General features: G+C 40.4%; 1 protein-coding gene across 1 annotated transcript; it reads right to left on the minus strand.

Moving 5' to 3' along the window:
- Positions 1-15,905: 15,905 nt before the first annotated feature.
- Positions 15,906-17,593, minus strand: avd (avidin). The gene is made up of 4 exons (XM_053645856.1): positions 17,232-17,593; positions 16,932-17,142; positions 16,027-16,147; positions 15,906-15,954 (listed from the first exon to the last, which is right to left on the minus strand). Exons 1-4 carry the CDS (start codon positions 17,331-17,333, stop codon positions 15,906-15,908), a joined length of 483 nt encoding a protein of 160 aa, XP_053501831.1. The 5' UTR covers positions 17,334-17,593.
- Between the last annotated feature and the right edge of the window lie 3,049 nt (positions 17,594-20,642).

A 20,642-nucleotide genomic window follows, 5' to 3' on the forward strand; every position in this document is an offset into this window, starting at 1 on the left:
TAACAGTTTGAGGAAGAACCACATATTGGTGTGATGGGCCGGTGTCCGCATACTTTTGAACATAGTGTATCCTAGAGCGTTAGAGATCACACCAATGTGTCTGCTCTAATGCACCGTGTTAAACTGGAGGATGTAAGCTGGCTTAACTCATACAGTATCTCCACTGCAAATCTGAAGTAAAAAATATAATAATAATAATAATAATAATAATAAAAAATCTTGGTGGATTTGCTACATTTCAGATACTTTTAGAGCAAGCTGGCACCGCCCTGGCCACACCCCTTATTAGTATTTCCACCAGTGTCTTCCACCAGGGGTTTAATGATCGGACAATTCGGATCGATGCGTTACTGTAAATTGATTATTATTTAAAATCATTCATGTTTTCATTCTCACATTTTTAAATTGGTAAATAGTAACTCTGATACTTTTAAAATAGACCCTCTCAAGTCATCATCATTCGTGAATTAATGGTAGGCCTACCCCAGATAGGCTGGTCGTAATTTCTCTGCAATTTATCAACGATTGCAATTTTTTTTTATTATTATTAAAGAACTTCATACTTTTTATCTGTTTATAGATAAAGTTAATGTTGTGAATTGTCCATGAATGAGCTATGAACAGCTATAAACATTTTTTAAGCTGCTCATTATTGGACTTGGCTCACGTGGCACGTCAGTCTTACAATCCAGAATTCAGCAGAGCTTGAGTATCTCAAAATGCAACAGTAACCAATAGCTTCAAATTCTAACACAAGCACTGTAGGACTATAGAGTCAGTCTGTAACAAAATATTAATAATAGACCTAACTAATAATTGATCGCTTTTTTTAAAGAGAATACTTTTTTGAATTTTCTTCACATACAAACTTTTTTAAATTATTGGAAAAAAAAAAAAATTCCATTACGTGACGCTATACCGTTTGCACACACGGTGGAGCTCGTGTCTGTTAGCATCAAACTGAATTATTAGCTGGTGGCAGATTGGAGCGGCGAACGGTGCGACGGTGTCTGACGCTATCAGAGCATGTTAGCGGAGGTTGAACAGAAGGAAATGTGACAGAGTCGTTTCTCTGCGCCGCTCCAGAGCTCATAAATACACTCCTGCACTCTGAGGGAAAGTTGCTCCAAGCATATTTTACTTTATAAATAATTTACCGTTCAGCTATTTCTGTTATCCTATTATTTGGATTTGAAGATTCAAAGCGCAAGTCAATTTGACTGAAATAGAAAAGCCTGACGTTTTGTGACTCGGCTGCATTCAGAGGGAAAACACGCTCGGCGCTCACGTTTATCACGTCACCTGTCAGAGAAACGGGTTCGGAAACACAGCTATATATTTACTGAGGTCACAGAAAGGTCTAAGATCGTTGATGCAGTGGAACCTCCCCTGATAATACTACTGAGGAACAGTGTGACTACAGCGTTTGACATAAATAAATATTTACTCTTTATACCATAGCACCGTCGAATTCTGGATTCTGAATGGTGTTGATTATATATTGATGTGGTTTATATTAAAATACTTATAAACAACTCGTTCACAGGCACTTTGGTGAAAAACGTGTGTAATCGTCAATGCGGTGAGGTTTTCTGTAACGCGATGCTTGTTTAACATTTATGGAAGGAGTCCCCAGTGTCATCAGGACAAAGAAGGTTACACTTTTTTGCAGCTTTTCTCCAACATGACGAGCTAATTAATTTTTTTTTTTTTGTCTTATTAACTTCAAGAGAGAAACTTAGAGAGACAAAAAATGATAGGCTGGATACAAATGTAGGTACTTGGTGTTATTCAGGGCGATCCAAGAGTCATTGCTGTAGTTCATAGCATAGGTCAAAGTGCAACGTCAAAAAAACTAGACGTAAAAAAAGGTTTACAAAAAAAAAGGCAAGCAATGCTGGGAATTTAACAATAATTTAAAAAGAAAGAAAAAACACAGAAACAGGAAACATATATAGACAAACTGATGAAAACACACTGGACAGACACACGAAACAGATGAACGCAATAGGTAAGAGAACGATGACAGGACGGGGTGGAGCCAGGACCGAAATCAAAACAAAGGGACAAATCATAACGAACAAAAGCGCATGGAAAATGATGGACATAAGCAGCATTGAGAGATGGAATTCATGTCACTGGTTTATAGCTGCTATAACATACATCCATCAGTGAGCCTTGAGTGTGCATGTTTACCGGTTGTCCTTCCTTGGACCACTTTTGGTAGGTACACCCAACAAGACCTGGCGTTTTGCACATGCTCTGACCCGGTCGTCTAGCCATCACAATTCAGCTCTTGTCAAAGTCGTTCAGATCCTAACGCTTGCCCATTTTTCCTGCTTCCAACATGTCAACTTCGAGAACTGACTGTTCAATTTCTGCCTAAAAAATATATCCCACCCCTGGACTGGTGTCCTTATAATGAGATTATCAATGTTATTCATGTCACCTGTCAGTGGTTTTAATGTTACGGCTGATTGGTGAATGTTACAAGGAGATAACATGTTTCATGAAACAGTAAATATAACCGTAAATGGATAAAAAGTTCACCACATTCTTTAATGAATGAAAATGGTAAGCGTTGCTAAATCGCCATTGTATAAGAAGACTCAACCAGTTGTTATAGGATAACATGGTGGGAACTCTGCTTCACTCTGTCATTTGATTCGTTTCCTGGAACAGCATGAGACGGAGTGTTATATTCCTTGCATATTAATCCTTATGAATAGATTAAAGACAGCGCAATCAGTTTTACTCCATCAAAAGATTTCCCTTTCAAAGGGTTCCTTCTCGGCCCTGCAGGGAAACGTCCCGTTAACTGTTTGCACACGCTCTAACGAGAACAAATCACTCTAAACGATAATGCAGGGAGACGTGGACAGGAACGTGACTTTATTGCGTCCGAACCAGCGTCTCACGTGAAGCCCGTCAGGCTTCGGCAGATGTTTCTGATGGCACCAGTCAATTACGAGGAGATGTTTCATGCAGAACCACTTGGATGTGAGCAATTACGTCTCAGCCCCTTGTCAAATATGAGCCCCACACACACACGCACACAGATGTTCCTCATGCCTGTTAACTTGAAATGACAGCATCTGGAAAACGTCCCGCTGTCACGCAGGAAGTTGGCGACAGGCATGGAGCCACAATGGCTTCTTTGTCAAAAGAGGCTTTGTGTCAGAGCACTTAGAAACTCATGACATGGTCCAGCAGGAGTCTGGAGTTCAGAGGTTGCCTCGATACAAAGTGGGGTTTTTTTGTTTTTGTTTTTTTTCCCAGAAGTACAAATATGAAGCACTTTTCTACACACCCGGCTATTCATTATGCACAGAGTCTTGCTTCATGGAAACCCAAGCCTGGATTCTGTGAGCTCTTCTGGAAAGAAAACACAGTATTAGTGTTCACCGGAGTGACAGCACCTGGCACCGGAGTTTCCAAAGCATCAAAAACTTGTACGCTGTTTAGCTTGGAGGGTTGACGCGAACCTCCAGAACTCTAGCTAAAAAAAATTATAATAAATAAATAAATACATTTTCTCTTCCAGTGGTCCCTCTCTCTCTGTCTCTCTCCCTCTCTCCCTCTCTCTCTCTCTGTCTCTCTTTCTCCTCTCTCCTCTCCTTCAAACATGCCGCACTGTGACATTTAGCTTCTAATGGAGATTTATGAAGTTATCCGAACGCCTCTGGTGTTTAAAAGTTTGGAATCCCGCAAACGAGATGCTTAGCACCGGCTTTCCATAATGGGCTGTGAAGGCTGGAGCTTGGTGGAGGGAGTCTGAACTCTAATCGCCTTTATGTGTCATCGGTGCTCGTAGACAGCTCCCCATCTGTCAAAGAGAGATACATCAGACACACACACACACACACACACACTGAAAGAGACAGAGATATGAAAACCTTCACAGAAATGTTGCTTAGTCTCACTCTTGCTTGTTTCGATATCAGTGCAGCTCATTTTCAGAAAACAGTGTGTTGTTATGCTCACTGAGCACATTTTATGAGCGATCATGTTTACTCAAGCCTCAGGATACATTATACATGAGATGCCCTCAAATCTACATAACAGCACCAAATAGACCGCGTTTTCACTTTCTGTACCACGGCTATTTACCATCATTAGTGCTGCTCTGCATGTAAACCTGTACAACTCAGCTCATTTGTTATACGTTTACGCATTATTCTGATTCTCATTTACAAAGCCATGCGGTTCTCACGGTTAGTTAAGTGCGCAGCGGTCCTCCTGCACTACTTATGCAGTCCTTATGTCACAGTAAATGCTCAGAAGTGCACAGCCGATAGCGTGCACTAACCCTAACCCTAACCCTAACTCTAACCCTAACCTGAAAGAAAAGCATGTTCAATGTGATGTACCTGGAATGTTGTGTTATGTTATGTCATGTCATGTTATGTTATATCATGTTTTGATATTTTAATATATTGCTTATGAATTCATCTATTTGAAATTCAGGTCTTGGGGTGGAAAAAAAGAAGAAGGCTGAAAAATTCAAGCTGTCAGATATTTTCAGGTTAAAATAACTCAGGTAGCAAAATTTTCAGGTAGAAATCAGACGGTAAAATAAAACAAAATCAGGTTTTAAAAAATTCATGTTGTGAAAAAAAAATATCAAACCTTGGAGTTTCTGAGATCTGGAGAAAAATCTGAGATTCGCCGAAAGAGCAAACAGACCAGGAACTGACTGAACTCAATCCTGGACCTAAACAGATTGAAAAGAAAAGTGTGTAACCAAAGATATAATGCTCTTTTCTATAAGGAGATGTTTATTTAACAATTACGGAAGGAGTCTCCAGTGTCAGTCCTTTGGAACAGAATTTTCGTTTTCCGACATCTTCAGGACAGCGGAGTTTACCCTTTGTGTTTTATCAGTCAGTCCATACAGGCAAAGCAAAAATTCTTGATTTGGCTGCGGCTTTATTTATTTATTTATTTAATTAATTAATTTGCGATGAAACCTTCAGAGTTTTTTTGTGCTTTTTTGAATTGGTGACATCGAAATTGCACAATTTTGCACGACCTATCACAGCGTTGTTTGTTGGTAAATGAGAACTTTTAGTTGTACTCGTGTTCGACGCACGTGGATCAAAGAGTGCTTTGGCTGAATGCGCGTTGTGATGATGTCACATGACGCGTCTCGGGCCAAATCTGCGGTAAATCTGCGGTAATTTTGAAAAATTGCAAGCTCTAGAGAATATTGCGGCGTTTCCTTGATTCTGCGTTCATTTCCACTAGGGACTGATCAGTAACATGACAAGATGCCTTTTTTTTTTTTTTTGGCTTATTAACTTAGAATAAATTGAGGCTGGTGAAGGAAAGACTACCATAACATAATAATAATGCTACTATAACATAAGAGAACAAGAACTAACTTGTTTCCAAAACATTCAATTTAACTATAAACAGAAATTAAGGAATAAAACACATTATAAAAAATGTCATATTTTATATAATAAGCACTCAAACATTTACCCTAATTTAGAAATCCAGAATATATGATTATGCAAATTGGAAATAGCCTCCATTCTTAAAAACTCTGCCCCATTTTCCTTGGTAAGCCAGTGTTTCATGGCTTGTATTTGTATATTTGTATATTAGTTCACTGCCACTTTTTCGGACAAGTCTCCACAATCCAATGAATTCTGAGGAAGAAATTTGGGCAAATGTTTTTTAAAGTTTCAAAATGACTTTAATGACCACTTAGTATTCCTTAGTGGTCTAAGTGTTGGATAAGTGCTTTTATCTCTCCTGTGTTTAGGTTTAGAGAGCATCCCGTTGTGGATAAAGACATTATCCGAGGAAAACGATATCCATGTGTGATTCACGGTCCAGCATCTGGATGGCATGAAGCCGAGCTAGCCACCACTGTGATGTGACAGACGCTTCAAGCCAGGATGCTCGGCTGAGCACCAGAATGGCGAGCGACAGAGAAACACCTTGACGGCATCTCATGCCTCACGCAGTGGCGAGAAGGTGAGGAGGTGAGGAGGTGAGGAGGAGGCACAGATCCAGCAGGCCAGCATGAAAGAGCTGGACAGGAAATCTGGGGAAGATCCAGGCTCAGGCAGACAGCCAGATGAAGCAGCTGTGGATCGCCATTGCAAGTATCGTCACCTGGTTCATCTGCCATGCATTTCCTGCGTTTCGTCCAAAAATATATCATTAATTAATGTAATGTTTGAACAAAACATGTTCACGGTGTTAATGGATTCCTCACACAGAGCTTGCTTTTCAGAGGTTTTACTTTATTTATTTCTTTATCTGTTAATAGCTATAGAATTTACATGGTAAAAATTTTCCACAAGACTTCTACAATCCTTTGAAAGTACACCTACGTATCATTTGTGTGCATGTGTGGCTTTATGCGAATGTTCTTTCTTTCCTCCCTGTCTCTCGGTGTTCTGACTGTGTTCTAATTAAATAGGTGAGGTCGCATTATTGTTTCACTTAATTTCATGCCAATGTCATTTCAGCTGCCGAGGTGAGACTCAATGCCAGCCAGATCCGAGCCAATGAAACGCAGCCGGTGAATACGGGTAAAAGAGAAAAGCAAAGCAATAAAGCCGTGTTCCAATAGAAGATGTTTATTGACCATTTTTAAAGCCCAGGAGATTGCGCTCCAAGGCCTGGAGGCTCGTCTCAAAGCGTGCGAGACAGAGAGAGAGAGAAAGAGAGAATAGTGTGGATGAGCTGAAAAGACAGAATGAAGGGGGTCATAATAGAGAGATGTGTTTTTATGGGTTTTGTTTTAATTCAGTCATACTTTAGATATTTCTCAGTATTTTTCAAAGCACAAAGCGTGGACCCTGAGGTGCTGCTAATAGCTGAAATTTCACAGTGACACAAAAACCAGAATACGCCGATCAGCCATAATAATCAAACAACTGACAGGTGACGTGAATACCATTGATTATCTCGTTACAGTGGCACCTGTCAAAGGGTGGGATATGTTTATCAGGCAGCAAGTGATCAGTCAGCTCTCAAAGTTGATGTGTTGGAAGCAGAAAAAATAGGATCTGAGCGACTTTGATGACGGCCAAATTGTGATGGCTGGACGACTGGGTCAGACCAGCACCAAAACGGCAGGTCTTGCAGGGTGTTGCTGGTATGCAGTGGTTAGTACCTACCAAAAGTGGTCCAAGGAAGGACAACCGGCGAACCGGCATGGAACCAGGACGCACTATGGGAAGCAGGCGAGCCGGTGGAGGCAGCGTGATGCTCTGGGCAATGTTCTGCTGGGAAACCTTGGATTCTGGCATTCATGTGGATGTTACGTTCACATACAACCTACCTAAACATTGTTGCAGACCAAGTACACCCCTTCATGGCAACAGTATTCCCTAACAGCAATGACGCTCTTTCAGCAGGATAATGCACAATGCCACACTGCAGAAATTGTTCAGGAATGGATTGATGCAAATGACAGTGAGTTCAAGGTGATGAATTGGCCTCCAAATTCTGACCAACATCTGATCGAGCATCTGTGTGATGTTCTGGACATGCAAGTCCGATACATGGAGGCCCCACCTCAGAATTTACAGGACTTAAAGGTTCTGCTCCTAACGTATTGGTGCCAGATACCACAGCACACCTTCAGAGGTCTTGTGGAGTCCATGCCTTGACGGGTCAGAGCTCAAGATAGCAGAAGGGGGACCTATACAATATTAGGAAAGTGATTTTAATGTTATGTCTGATCAGTGTATATGACAGTAAAAACAAGTCTCGCATGGGATCCCAGTCCTGATGCACAGCTCTAATCTCAGCCAAATGTGACCTTACAGCTGGACGACTATTGGCCCAGCACTGGATAAGCGTTGGATTGGGTTGGTTGCAATTGGTTGCAAAGTCATGCCTATAAATGGAGATTTAGCTGAAATTTGGGAGAAAGACCACACCTGAGGCTCCACCCACTTCCTAGTTAACCAACCACCAACCACATGTCCTCCAGATTATTCAGTCTGTGCCAAATACGGCCCAAACACAACCAACGTGTGTACACCATTTCAGTTTGGGTCCAGATGATGTGACCCAGCTGTTACGTCTCGTCCAGGCTGATTTTCCGGAAACCAGATTCAGAGGAGTTATTCCATCTATGTTATTCCATGAAAGGTGATAAACGTGGACCATCACTCACTAATCCAAAACACGGTTACAACACTAACATACACGACATTTTAAAAAAAGAAATGTATTTAGCACATTTTTTTTATCGATCACATGTTCCTACAGTCTCTCTAATATAACACGCGAGCACATGACACTCTGGCAGACGAAGCGAGATCTGCTTTGGACGAGCTGGAAAAGTGAGAAATTTTTTTTTTTAATATGTGTGAAACAAAGGCCTATTCTACGAGTAAGAAAGCAGCAGTGATAAAGCATCCACCAGCTTTCTGTTAGCGTTTTTAATAAATCACAATAAATCCGCCTGCAAAGTGGAGGCTTTTTGTGCCAGCAATGGAGCAAAAGTGCAAGCAGCAGGAGCCGAAGGCAGCGGCTGTGGAGAAAGAAACGGTTTTTAAAAGAATCTTAGTTTTTCTGCAGCACAGATGAAAGGAACTCGTCACAGGAGCACTCTCGGGTCCGTGGTGTTCCGGTTCTGGAAACGACAAAAGCCATTCTTGCTTCTTATCTGGGCCGCCACGAGGGTGTCTGCAATCAGCCTCTAAATTTGTACCGTCATGAAAGCTGGATGACTAAAGAAATAGATCTCAGGAAATGTTTGGTACAAACTGTGCATGTGTGTGTGTGTGTGTGTGTGTGTGTGTGTGTGAGGGGTTTTTGTAAGGAGTAGAGCAGGTACCTCAGCTGACGGCACTAAAAGCCTCTGTGGAGGAGCTGAAGCAGAAGAGTGGCGGAGAAAGCACAATAAAAGCCTCTGGCTTCAATTATGTCTCATGGCAACAACGATGGCAGACTGTAACCTGTATTGCTTCCTTATTTCTTATTTCTTTCTCTTTTTTTGTTGTTGTTGCTCCGGCCTTTATTCCTCTTCCTTCACCTTTATTGCTGGAGAGATATTACACACCAGAGCTCCAACCATGCGCTCCTCCACTGCCCTCTAGAGGAACTATGAATATTTTAAATGACATGAAACTTGGGCTGGATCTTGATCAAAGCACCATTCGGGTGAGCCCTGTGAACTAAAGTGCAGCAAATTTCAAGGATAATAAGTATTTCGTGGGGGGTTTTTTTTGGATTAGTTTTTTTTTTTTCAAGTCGATGGCCTCGAGACCTAGACTCAGAGATTAAGTGCAGTGTAGAGGCTGTTGGAGCAGCAGGGGTTTGAGCGTGATGGAGTTGAATGTGCTGAAAGAGTCTACAGGTAACTTCAACCTCGAGTGTGTTAGAAATCTGTCAGACTTATCTTAAATCAACATGATATCAACAAAAAAAGTGAAGGTGTGAGCAGAAGCTCTGATTCTACAATATATTTGTCTATAATCGTAGCCTTAGTGCTTTTTTGAGTAGATTATTTTCTAATAGCAAGTTTTATTCCTCTTATAATACCTCAATTTATCAATTATTACCACTTTTATTTATTAAAGAACAACGTTCATTTATAGTTACACTTTATGTAAGTGAAACGAATCAGTTCCTGCTCCGGCTTACGTTATTGCAGCTAGAAATGGCCGTTCCCTCACCAGCCTTTCTTTTGCTCTCTCTCTCTTGAAGCTAATACGGCAACAAACAAAAAAAACACCACAGCTTGAGTGTGTTAACAAGAAACCATGAAAAGCGTAAACTCCTCGGTCCTGAAGATCTTTAAGAAAAGTTAAAGTTACAGATTTATGTCTGACTGTTCCAAAACTGGAAGCACACTGGCGACTCCTTCCATACGTGTGAAATAAACTCAACCGTATTGTCAACGATGTCAACGAGCAGTTACTATAGCAACGATGACGATACCAGAACGAGGGCATCGATATAGACCTGTGATTTGCAGCTGCGCTACTGTCAGAGCTGCTATTCTAGAAAATGAATCGACACCTTCTGACCAATCAGAAGGTGCTCTTTGCCTTGAATCGTCTGAACTGGTGTCTGGAGATGAGAAGTTTAAGGCAAAACATTGTTTTAAATGGTGGTACTCTTTTTTTCCTACTGATTTTGCATCATCTTTTGTCTGGTTTCAGGATGTTTCTGGAGATTGTTTGTAATGAAACTTGAGGCACATTTTTTTCCCCATTACAAAACCATGGGGGATGCAAACTTTGCACAGAACCTAGAGTGAAATTCAGAGAAAATTGTTTTTCTGCATTGTTCTGATAAACTACTTAAGGCTCACAGCGACACTCCTAATGAGTCTGTTTCAAAAAAAGAAAAAGAAAAAAAAGTTCTAGCAGTTTGTCTAACGGGAGAATTGATCTGTTACTGCAGTGTTATATAACATAACATCTATTTGAAAATGTAAAGCGTTATACTGTTATACTATCATGTATTGTATTAGAATTAATCATCTAACTATCTACTGTTGCCAATTTAAGCTAGGTGGTTCAGTCAGTGGTGCTCCATTACTACTGATGGACCAGGATGGGGGGTGGGGGGGACGCAATACTTCATGTACAGCAAAAAATAGGATACAAAGTGTAACTGTACACCTAGAAAGTGAAGTATTTGGAAGGTGGATGTGATAAGCAGGCAGCTCAGTGTATATATCATTTCAGCCAGAGACCCTTAAGGAGAAGTCGAACTCTACTGAGTTGATGGCCAGTGCAAGTGGAGTGGAGGAGCTCCAAAAAAAAAAAAAAAACAGAGAGAGAGAGAGAGAACACAGGTAAAACATCTCTCCTCTTTCCTGTCAGGCCGGCTAATGGTGCCTCAGCTGTTATGTCAGCTTTCCAGATATCACAGCCTGAAAGCGGTGTGTGCTCGTCTGACTAGCTCAAGCCCTGGAGCTGAAAGCCGTTGACGAGAAGTCGAAGTGGAGCGGCCGACTCGCTGGAGCGCAGCAGGACACGGCGGAAAAGATGAAGGCCAAGGTTGAGGAATTTAAGAGGTAAAATGCCTTTAAACCCTTCGGTTAAACCCTCCAGGGTTTTTTTTTTTAAGCCAACAGAATCCCTTCTGCATTTTTATTACACGGCGCAGCGATAGGCCTGCGCTTGATGAAACCTGCACTAGACTCAAGTAATCGTTTTTCCTCATTTTCTCCCATAATTTGGTCTTTCCAATTTCCACCCACCATCCATCTCTAGCTTATCGTACGACAGCTACCAACTGGAAAGGGTGAAGGCTAAAATGTGCTTCCTAAACAGCAATCTGAACTCTTCCACAAACATGAGCTCACACACACACACATGATTGGCAAGTGTGCCTGTGATTGACAGGAGAGAGAGAGAGAGAGAGAGAGAGAGGGCATGGCCAATTTTGAATTGAGATGCAGAAAGGATCTGCTCAAGATCCAAAACATACAAGCTCATCTGTGAAACATGGTGGAGGTAGCGTCATGGCTTGGGCTTGCATGGCTGCTTCTGGAATGTCTTTGGTGTAGAGCACAAATAAATTAACTGGTCTTGTCGTTCCAATAGTTTTGGAGGGTACTGTATGTCAATAATCTACACAAACTAACCCATAATACTGAAGTGGAGCGGAATAACAATATGTCCTGTAAAACTAATGAGAGAATTTTTTTTTTATGTAAATGTTATGATTGCATTATTATTCACCCGACATAACCCCCCTCACCCCCACCCCCCACCTCCACTGGTGCCGATAGTCACCATTAGAATTCACATAATCAGCTGAATGGAGTCTGCGTGCAATTAAACTGTCATTTGATCCCAGTATAAATACACTTGCTCCTGGAAGAAACCAGAGAATCAAATATGGTCAATAAGGGTCAAAGTTCTCAAAAAGTATCAATCAGGGTTGGTTTTATATATATATATATATATATATATATATATATATATATATATATATATATATATATATATATAATATGTAAAATTATAAATTTTCTCTTTTTTGCCACAGGCTGATTGTCTCCATGCCACACTGCATTCGTGCAGTAATTCATGCAAAAGGATTAAAGCCCTGACCAAGTATTGAGTGCATAAATTAACATACTTTTGTCGACATTTCTGTATCATAAATTCTTTATTCTAATATATTGAGGTACTGAATTTTTGATTTCCATGAGCTGTAAACCGTAGTCATCAAGATTAAAACAAGGCTTGATATATTTCACTTTATGTGTAATGAATCTAGAATATATGAAAGTTCTACTTTTTGAATTAAATCACAGGAAAAAAATTACTTTTCCATGATATTCTAATTTTTGAGATACACCTCTGTGTGTGTATACATTATATATATATATATCCCAATCTTCGAGCAAAATTTAATCCATTGTTAAATAAGTTGATTATAGAGCAGCTGTGACTCAGACAAGACGAGACTATGCTACCACCACCATGCTTCACTCTGTTGATGGTGTTCAGCACGTTCTCCTCACACCTCCAGGGTCGGGGGTTCAATTCCCACCGTGGCTCTGTGTGTGTGGAGTTTGCATGTTCTCCCCATTCAATTCAATTCAATTCAATTTTATTTGTATAGCGCTTTTTACAATAGACATTGTCTCAAAGCAGCTTTACAGAAATATCAACATGGTATACAGATATTAAAGGTGCGAATTTATCCCAACTGAGCAAGCCACTGAGTGGCGACGGTGGCAAGGAAAAACTCCCTAAGATGTTTTAAGAGGAAGAAACCTTGAGAGGAACCCGACTCAGAAGGGAACCCATCCTCATCTGGGTAACAACAGATAGTGTGAAAAAGTTCATTATGGATTTATATGAAGTCTGTATGGCCTTAGGAGCAGCCGTAGTCCCAGCAGTCTGGAATTAGAGAAGATTTGAGCTCCATCCAGAGGCAGAAAGGATCTGGATCTCTAGTATCTCCATAAATTCGTGTGGGGCTCGGCGAAAGGAGAGAGGGAGAAAAAAGATAATTATGACTGCGAAGTAGTAGAACAGAATCTAGTCAGGGTAGGCTTGAGTAAACAAATACGTTTTAAGCCTAGACTTAAACACTGAGACTGTGTCTGAGTCCCGAACACTAATAGGAAGACTGTCCCATAACTGTGGGGCTCTATAAGAGAAAGCTCTCCCCCCTGCTGTAGCCTTCACTATTCGAGGTACCGTCAAATAGCCTGCATCTTTTGATCTAAGTAGGCGTGGCGGATTATATAAAACCAAAAGGTCGCTTAGATATTGTGGCGCGAGACCATTTAGTGCTTTATAGGTTAATAAAAGTATTTTATAGTTAATGCGAGATTTTACTGGGAGCCAATGCAGTATTGATAATATCGGTGTGATATGGTCGTACCTTCTAGTTCTAGTTAGGACTCTAGCAGCTGCATTCTGGACTAACTGGAGCTTATTTATATTCCTACTGGAACATCCAGACAGTAAGGCATTACAGTAATCTAATCTAGAGGTGACGAATGCATGAACTAGTATTTCCGCATCATGTAGTGACAATATGTTTCTTATTTTAGAAATATTTCTGAGATGAAAGAAGGACTATCCTAGTAATATTATCTACATGAGCATCAAATGATAGGCTGGAGTCAATAATCACTCCAAGATCTTTAACTGCTGCACATGATGAAACAGAAAGACCATCCAGAGTAACCATGTGATCAGAAAGATTACTTCTAGCTACACGTGGGCCTAATAAAAGTATTTCTGTTTTATCAGAATTAAGTAGAAGGAAGTTAGTTAACATCCAATGTCTAATGTCCTTTACACAATCCTCAGCTTTACTAAGCTTCTGTCTGTCCTCTGGCTTCGCTGAAACATACAACTGTGTATCATCAGCATAACAGTGGAAGCTAATTCCATGTTTACGAATAATTTGACCTAGGGGTAGCATATATAAAGTAAAGAGCACTCCCCATGCTGCGGGGGTTTCCTCCGGGTACTCCGGTTTCCTCCCCCAGTCCAAAGACATGCATGGTAGGCTGACTGGCATGTCCAAAGTGTCCATAGTGTATGAATGCGTGTGTGAATGTGTATGTGATTGTGATGGACTGGCACCCTGTCCAGGGTGTACCCCGCCTTGTGCCTGATGCTCCCTGGGATAGGCTCCAGGTTTCCCCGTGACCCTGAAAAAGGATAAGTGGTATAGAAGATGGATGGATGGATAAATTTTCCTTCCACTCCTATATTACAGGTTATTTTGTATAGATTTATGCCATACTGTATAATCCCAATTAAGTCCCTTTCAGTTCAGGATCGTATAAAAATGTGTTAAAGTGTGAGAGGGTGAATACTTACAGTATGCAAGACATGGTACATATTCATCCTTTACAGAAAAGTCACATGAAATTCATTCATTCATGGGTATTTTCATTTTCAGTTTTATTTTTATTACTTTTTACTTTCAGTTTTTTCCACACATTTCATTTATATACACATGGTTGCATTTTTTTTTTTTTTTTTTTACAGATTTGATTTTCACATGATTAATTCTTTTGTACATGATCACATTCACAATGTCACATGTACTTAATAAAAAAAAAAAGAAAAAGAAAAGTAGCACATAACGAGGTATTTCTGCTAGCCTCGACAAAAGGATTTTTCTAGAATAACCCCATTACATGGACGAGCCGTATAATCTACATGCCCACTCAGGCGGTTATTTCTGTTAAAGGTCCTTGAGGGTGAATAGCAGCCCGTGCTGCTTTCTTCTGAGCCACTCAGTGCACTAACACAGAACTGACACTGATGAGAGGGAAAAAAACGTTCACGCCGCATTATCATGCATATAATAACAGGGTTGGACTGTTTTCTCCTGCTATCCCCATTGTCAGGCACTGACTTATTTCTGTAAAGAGAGGTCAGAGACATTCTCCACTAAGTTACCTAAGAGTGCTTTGAATGACAGTTTGACATCTTTCTGAATAGCCAAACTTTCATGAGGTGATCTACATATTTATTTTATTTAATTAGGGGCATGATCACAGATTTCATTCAAACTAGAGTACAATTATACTGTAAAGCTTCTGGAAATCCTAAACAGCAGCATTGCTACTTTTCCAGTTGCTGAGTAGTGTTACTGTAATAAAACATCACATTCAGAAATTCACTGGGATGCATTGTTAACCTGAAAATAGGTGAAGCTGATTTCAGAATGGCTAAGCAAGGCAATTTAATAAACCCTGATTATGGGGAGGTCCAGGCGGAGTCATATGGATATTTAATTTCAAAACACTAATGAGGAGCTGTTCTGCACGAACGTTTAACATTTCTTCAGCTGATATCTTTATTATTCTGTATTACAGAATGACTAACAGAAAATAAATCAAATTTAATGCAACTGAAAGTTTATTTGTTTTCCTTGGGGTCTTATTAGGTGTAGTTCTCCAACTCGACACAAGAGGTCGCCATTTCGCTTTTTGACCAGAAATGTGACAAAGAATAAAGGAATTTATTTAATAGTAATTTCAAGCTTATTGTTCAGAAGTCTTTATAAAGACGGGTTAATCACGATCTGTTTAACACTGCAAAAGTTGTTTTAGTCAGGAGATATGAGGTTAAAGTATAGGTAAAGACGAACTAAGCATATTGCCATAAGAGGTTTAAGAAGATTAAAAACCCCCTCAGTGCATGCTGTTACAGGAAACAATCAACCTTAGGTTAGGAACAGTACAGCAGCCAGTCCGAGGTTAGACACGTGAAAGTGCTTTCCTTTCCAAAGATAAGGAGCTCTGAAATTATATAGATGTGCAGGTGTTCAAGTGGAAAATGTTAAGAAAAAACAATCATTGCATTGCGAGAGAATGTTTATTGAACTGGGATGAGGTCAAAATGAACCAAAAAGGTCACATCATCCATCAACAGGATGCTTCAATTGATGAAGCCAAGGAGTGCTGAGAATCTGAAGGGCCATTATGGACTTTCCACACCTCGTGCGAAAGTGAACTGGTCCGCGCCCAACCTGAAGTCAAACAAAAACAGATGAGCAAACATCTCTTCATCACGGGCCATGAAATTTACACTTCGAGCTCACCTGGTGCTGTCCCAGTTGTCCGTGGAGCTCTCGGCAGCAGAGCGCAGCATCCATAGCGTTTTCAGGACCCGAACACCCCCTGGTAAAATGAAACACTGACCCACCCAGGTAGTGCAGGATCCTGAAGAAACATTCAAAACAAAGCCACAGGCTCAATCCGACAGATTGAACACAGAAGCCTGCTTCCTGCTGATCTGCCATACAAAATTCCAGCCAGATAGCCAGCCTATGCTTAGCACGAGCATCTTATCAAGACACAACCTTGGAATAACACGCAACTAGTTCAAACATTACAGTTACGGCTTAAGACACGAGAACCAGAGCTCCTGTATCTCCTTCCGATTTAATGAGCAATGTTGGACCATTCATTGTGCAAAAAGCATTATTCACAGCTCATATCTAGTAATCTGGGATGCAATTTTGTAACCCATGATCCCACGGGTTAGAAAATCAGACATGACATGGACGAGTATGTGGAGCTAAGCCACTTTAAGCTAAAGCGGAGATGCCTCACCATGCAAGCCTTAGCTACAGCTGATTGTAGGTCATAAAAATGCGGGGGGTGTTCTCTGGGCCCAGAAAACTGTGCCCTGTAGTGTTGAGAGCCCAAGCGAAAAAAGTTACACCTTCGATATGATACCAAACAAATCGATCACTCTTTCTGACATGGATTGCCATTTTCTGATTGGAATATTATGTCAAATGGCTTGGAACAGCAATTCTGCATCACGTGCGCTCTCCCACGCCACAGGTCCCTCAGCCTGGTCCTGGAGAACCCGTTACCCTGCACATTTCACCGTTTGTTTTCCTGCTCGAACACAAACTTCTACTCCGTTAGTTAGGTGATGAGCGAATCGGGTGTGTTCGAGCAAGTGAGACACTGAACAGCTTCCTGTCCGCGTTACCTTTCGCCCACAGCGCAGAGAACGCGATGGTGGGCTGCGGGCCGTCACTAATCACCCCGACCACTTTAGCCTCGCGGTTCGGACCCGCCGCGCCGCGCGTGCTCTCCAGTACCGTCCTGTACACGCCTCTCACTTCCGGTCCAACGGTGCTGAGCTGCAGCTGGGATCCGAGCTCGCTGTGCCACTCTCCGGTTACATTACAGCCCAACACCTGCAACACGATAAAAAGAAAATGTGCGTGACTTCACTTCATTACATTATATAATATTACTTGAACAATTACTTTTTTGCCCCCATTACCTCCTTTACTTTTCTTTCCGAATCTGAAATTAAAGCTTGTCCGATAATCATCTGGCACATCCCTAACGCAAGGACACACAAACACGCAACAAACGACTCCATAGTGACGCAAAACGCATGCCCAACGTGCAGATTGAGTGCTTGCGCAACCTATTTAACTCTTAACCACGCCGCACTAATTTCCCGCTAATTAATTACCTCGAAGCCCCGCCCATCTACAGTGCAGTTACTTAAATCCTAAATAGAAGTAAGATTAAGAAAGCCGTATTTTATCCAGTGGAGAGGAATTAATTGTTTAAAAAAAAAACTAGCTACCAAAACATAGCTACTGTTTGTTTGTTTGTTTGTTTGTTTTTGTTTTTGTTTTTACATAGGGTCAAGTTTATTCATTTCTTTTTTCAGTTTTCACCATAAACAAACATTTAGCCAAACTACTCGTAATCCATGAGCATTGTAATCTGTGATGCTCATATAGTTTAGGTTTAGAAAATCCTAAATCTGGCCAATTCAAGAAGACCAAGATGTCAAAATAAATGGAAATTTGTTCAATATAATTGCTATCTTTTTCTATTCATCTTCAGTGAACGCTTTATCCTGGTCAGGGTGGCGCTGGATCTGGAGTTTATAGAAACACTGGGCGTGAAGTGGGAACACTCCGTGGATGAGATTCCAGTCCTTCATGTATACATGTTCACATGTATTGTTTTGGGTTTATATATATATATATATATATATATATATATATATATATATATATATATATATATATATATATATATATATATAGTGGGAGGAAACCAAAGAACCCAGACTCTTAAAAATAAAGATTCCAAATAGAAACAAAAAGGGTTTTCCAGCCTGATGCTGTAGGAGAAACCTTTTAAGTTGCACAAAAGAACCTTTTACTCTCAAGTTCTTTAGAGAACCATCTATGTACTGGTGCTTTAAAGAACCCACAAATGGTTCTTCACAGCAGTGGAACAAGGAACCATGTTGTCATAAGTTTTCTAAAAAAAAAAAAAAAAAAAAAAAAAAACCCCTTACTTAGTGCTTTAAGGAACCAAAGTAAGGCTCTTAATTGTGATGCAAGGAGAACCTTTTCCAGTCCCACAAAGAAATGTACAGGGTTTCGCTTTAACCTGTTAAGGGATAATACCTTGAAGAACCAACGCACTGCTCTCAAGAACCCTCTTTAATCTCCAAAGAACCATAAAGAATCCTATTCAATGAAAAAATTTGCAGACCCTAAGCTGCTGTAAAGAACCATTGAAGAATCTTGAGGAACACAGAGAGAACATGCGAAACTCCAAATAGGATCAAACCCTCGTACCCTGGAGACGTGAGGAGATGTGAGGAGGCAACGTTGCGTGCTGCGTCACCATACCTTACAGCAGAAAAGCTACATTTCTATGAAATCTGATTCCACAGCTCACATTTGAGAATGAAATGTTAGCTCAGGACAGCCTAAATAAACCCCATGTAGATATCATTCACCTTTACCCTCATCTCTTTCACACTCAGATTGTTGTTGTTTTTAAAAAAAAAGTGGTTTAAAAGTGTTAAATCACAAATTAGTTGAGATAACGTGAGAAATAATAATTAGCACATAAGGTTGCTGTTGTCTTCATCATCTTTAGATTGTAGTGTGACACCATTTTTATGAAGATTTACATTTCAATTTCCTAAGGAAATAATAATATAATGGAAATGCCTTTCAATAAAAAAAAAATTAAAAAAAAGGATTTCCCCTTACAGAATTCTATTAACTTTTATCACTATACAAACACACACAGGAAAAGCAATATTCAGCATTTACTATATCGCTAGATGAGGTTTGTTGTCTGTCTTTATGTGTGTGTGGGGGGGGGGGGGGGTTGTGCAGCCAACATTAAGTGAGTCATTGATGGGATTATTGTGGATTACTGTTCTGAGCGACAGGCTGGCTTTGTATAACATGTACACACTCACTCCTCTATGTCCAGGCCAGAAGACGTTCGTTCTAGAGTACAGACGACGAATAAAATATGATCCAACACCTACATTAACATGTGGCCTATTAAAACACCTGAATTAAACACATCTGAATTGAAATAAACCTGAACTGAAACTAATCTGATTGAAATTTCTATCAAGGGGTGACTCGACCTTGAACAGAATTAAACAGGAAACTGATTCTTCTACATGATATCACAAGTTCAAGTTAGCTAGTCTACATGTTATATTCTGAATTACGATGTTCATGGTTTGGGATTTCTTTTTAATAACCAAACCCTGACTGATATATTTCCAGAACGTTCTCCTCGGCTTGTGTTGCCAGCTCCTTGGTCTTTCCTGATGATCGTTTCTACTAACAATATTAAGATTTTCCTCAATTATGGATTAATTTGTGTGAATTCATGACATTTACTCCCAATAAACTCCAAAATGTAACACTATACAATGTGGAACAGTTCAAGTGGGGGGTGAATACTTATGCAAGTCACTGTATTGAGACAAACCAAGAATTAAGAATAGTCTCTATCAGCAGGAGGGATTTTCTTTCTGTCTCGGTAAGGTTTTTTGTTCTCGATTTCATGGTTTAAATCACATATTTAAATTGAATTCTACACGGAGGATGTGGTGCATCTGTAAGAAACAGGCATGGATTTGTGTTTGAAGTGTGTGAAAGTACACTGGCAGGTGAGTTCCTGCTACTGATGTGACAGTCGTGTTTCTTTCATCATGCAGCACCTGAAACATCTTTAAAGGCTGAGGAGCTGATGGAGGCTGACAGAGTAACGCAATTAGCGCCGCTCGTCTGATCTGTGTACCTTGTAAGAACATGCGACACGATTAACAACGTTTTCATCAAAGACGTCTGAGAAGAATTTCTCTTTGGGCTCGTTGGATCGTTCTGCCTACTGGGCATGGGAGTTCGATTAAATAAATCAACAAACATATAATCCAGTAATCACAGGTACTGCCCTTGATGTAATGGATGTTCGACTGGATGTTTAAAGAGGTGGTGAATCAGTGATTTTGTGAACAGCTGCATGGAGATTTAAAGGATCTGAAGCAAATTGTGATGGGATTAATAGACTCAGGTGGATGAGAGAAGCTAGTCGAGGTGAAGTGTGTGACCTGACCTGACTGGAAGGCTATGATGCCTCAAATATGCATGCTTTACAGTACAAGCATGGTGAGCAGAAAAGCATCTCAGAACACGCAGCAAGTCAAACCTTGAGGAGGATGAGCTACAATAGCAGAAGACCACATCAGGTTCCATTCCTTCCAGCCAGGAAGAACAGGGATCTGAGGTTACAGTAAGCACTGAAACTGGACAGATAAAGATTGTAGAAGGACCAGGCGATGTTTTTTTCACTCCTGTTTTTTCCCAGGAGATGTCAGGGGTTTTTTGGGGTTTTTTTTTTT

The sequence above is a fragment of the Ictalurus furcatus genome, chromosome 16 (assembly GCF_023375685.1).
Source record: "Ictalurus furcatus strain D&B chromosome 16, Billie_1.0, whole genome shotgun sequence".
NCBI lineage: Eukaryota > Metazoa > Chordata > Actinopteri > Siluriformes > Ictaluridae > Ictalurus > Ictalurus furcatus.

Bases quoted from the DNA above. Each gene is read 5' to 3' on its own strand.
- avd (XM_053645856.1), bottom strand. From the start codon at position 17,333: ATGGAGTCGTTTGTTGCGTGTTTGTGTGTCCTTGCGTTAGGGATGTGC. The intron at 16,148-16,931 runs GTAACGCGGACA...ATGTTTCTTCAG, and splicing joins CTCTGCGCTGTGGGCGAAAG to GATCCTGCACTACCTGGGTG. The intron at 15,955-16,026 runs GTGAGCTCGAAG...GTTTGACTTCAG, and splicing joins GACAACTGGGACAGCACCAG to GTTGGGCGCGGACCAGTTCA.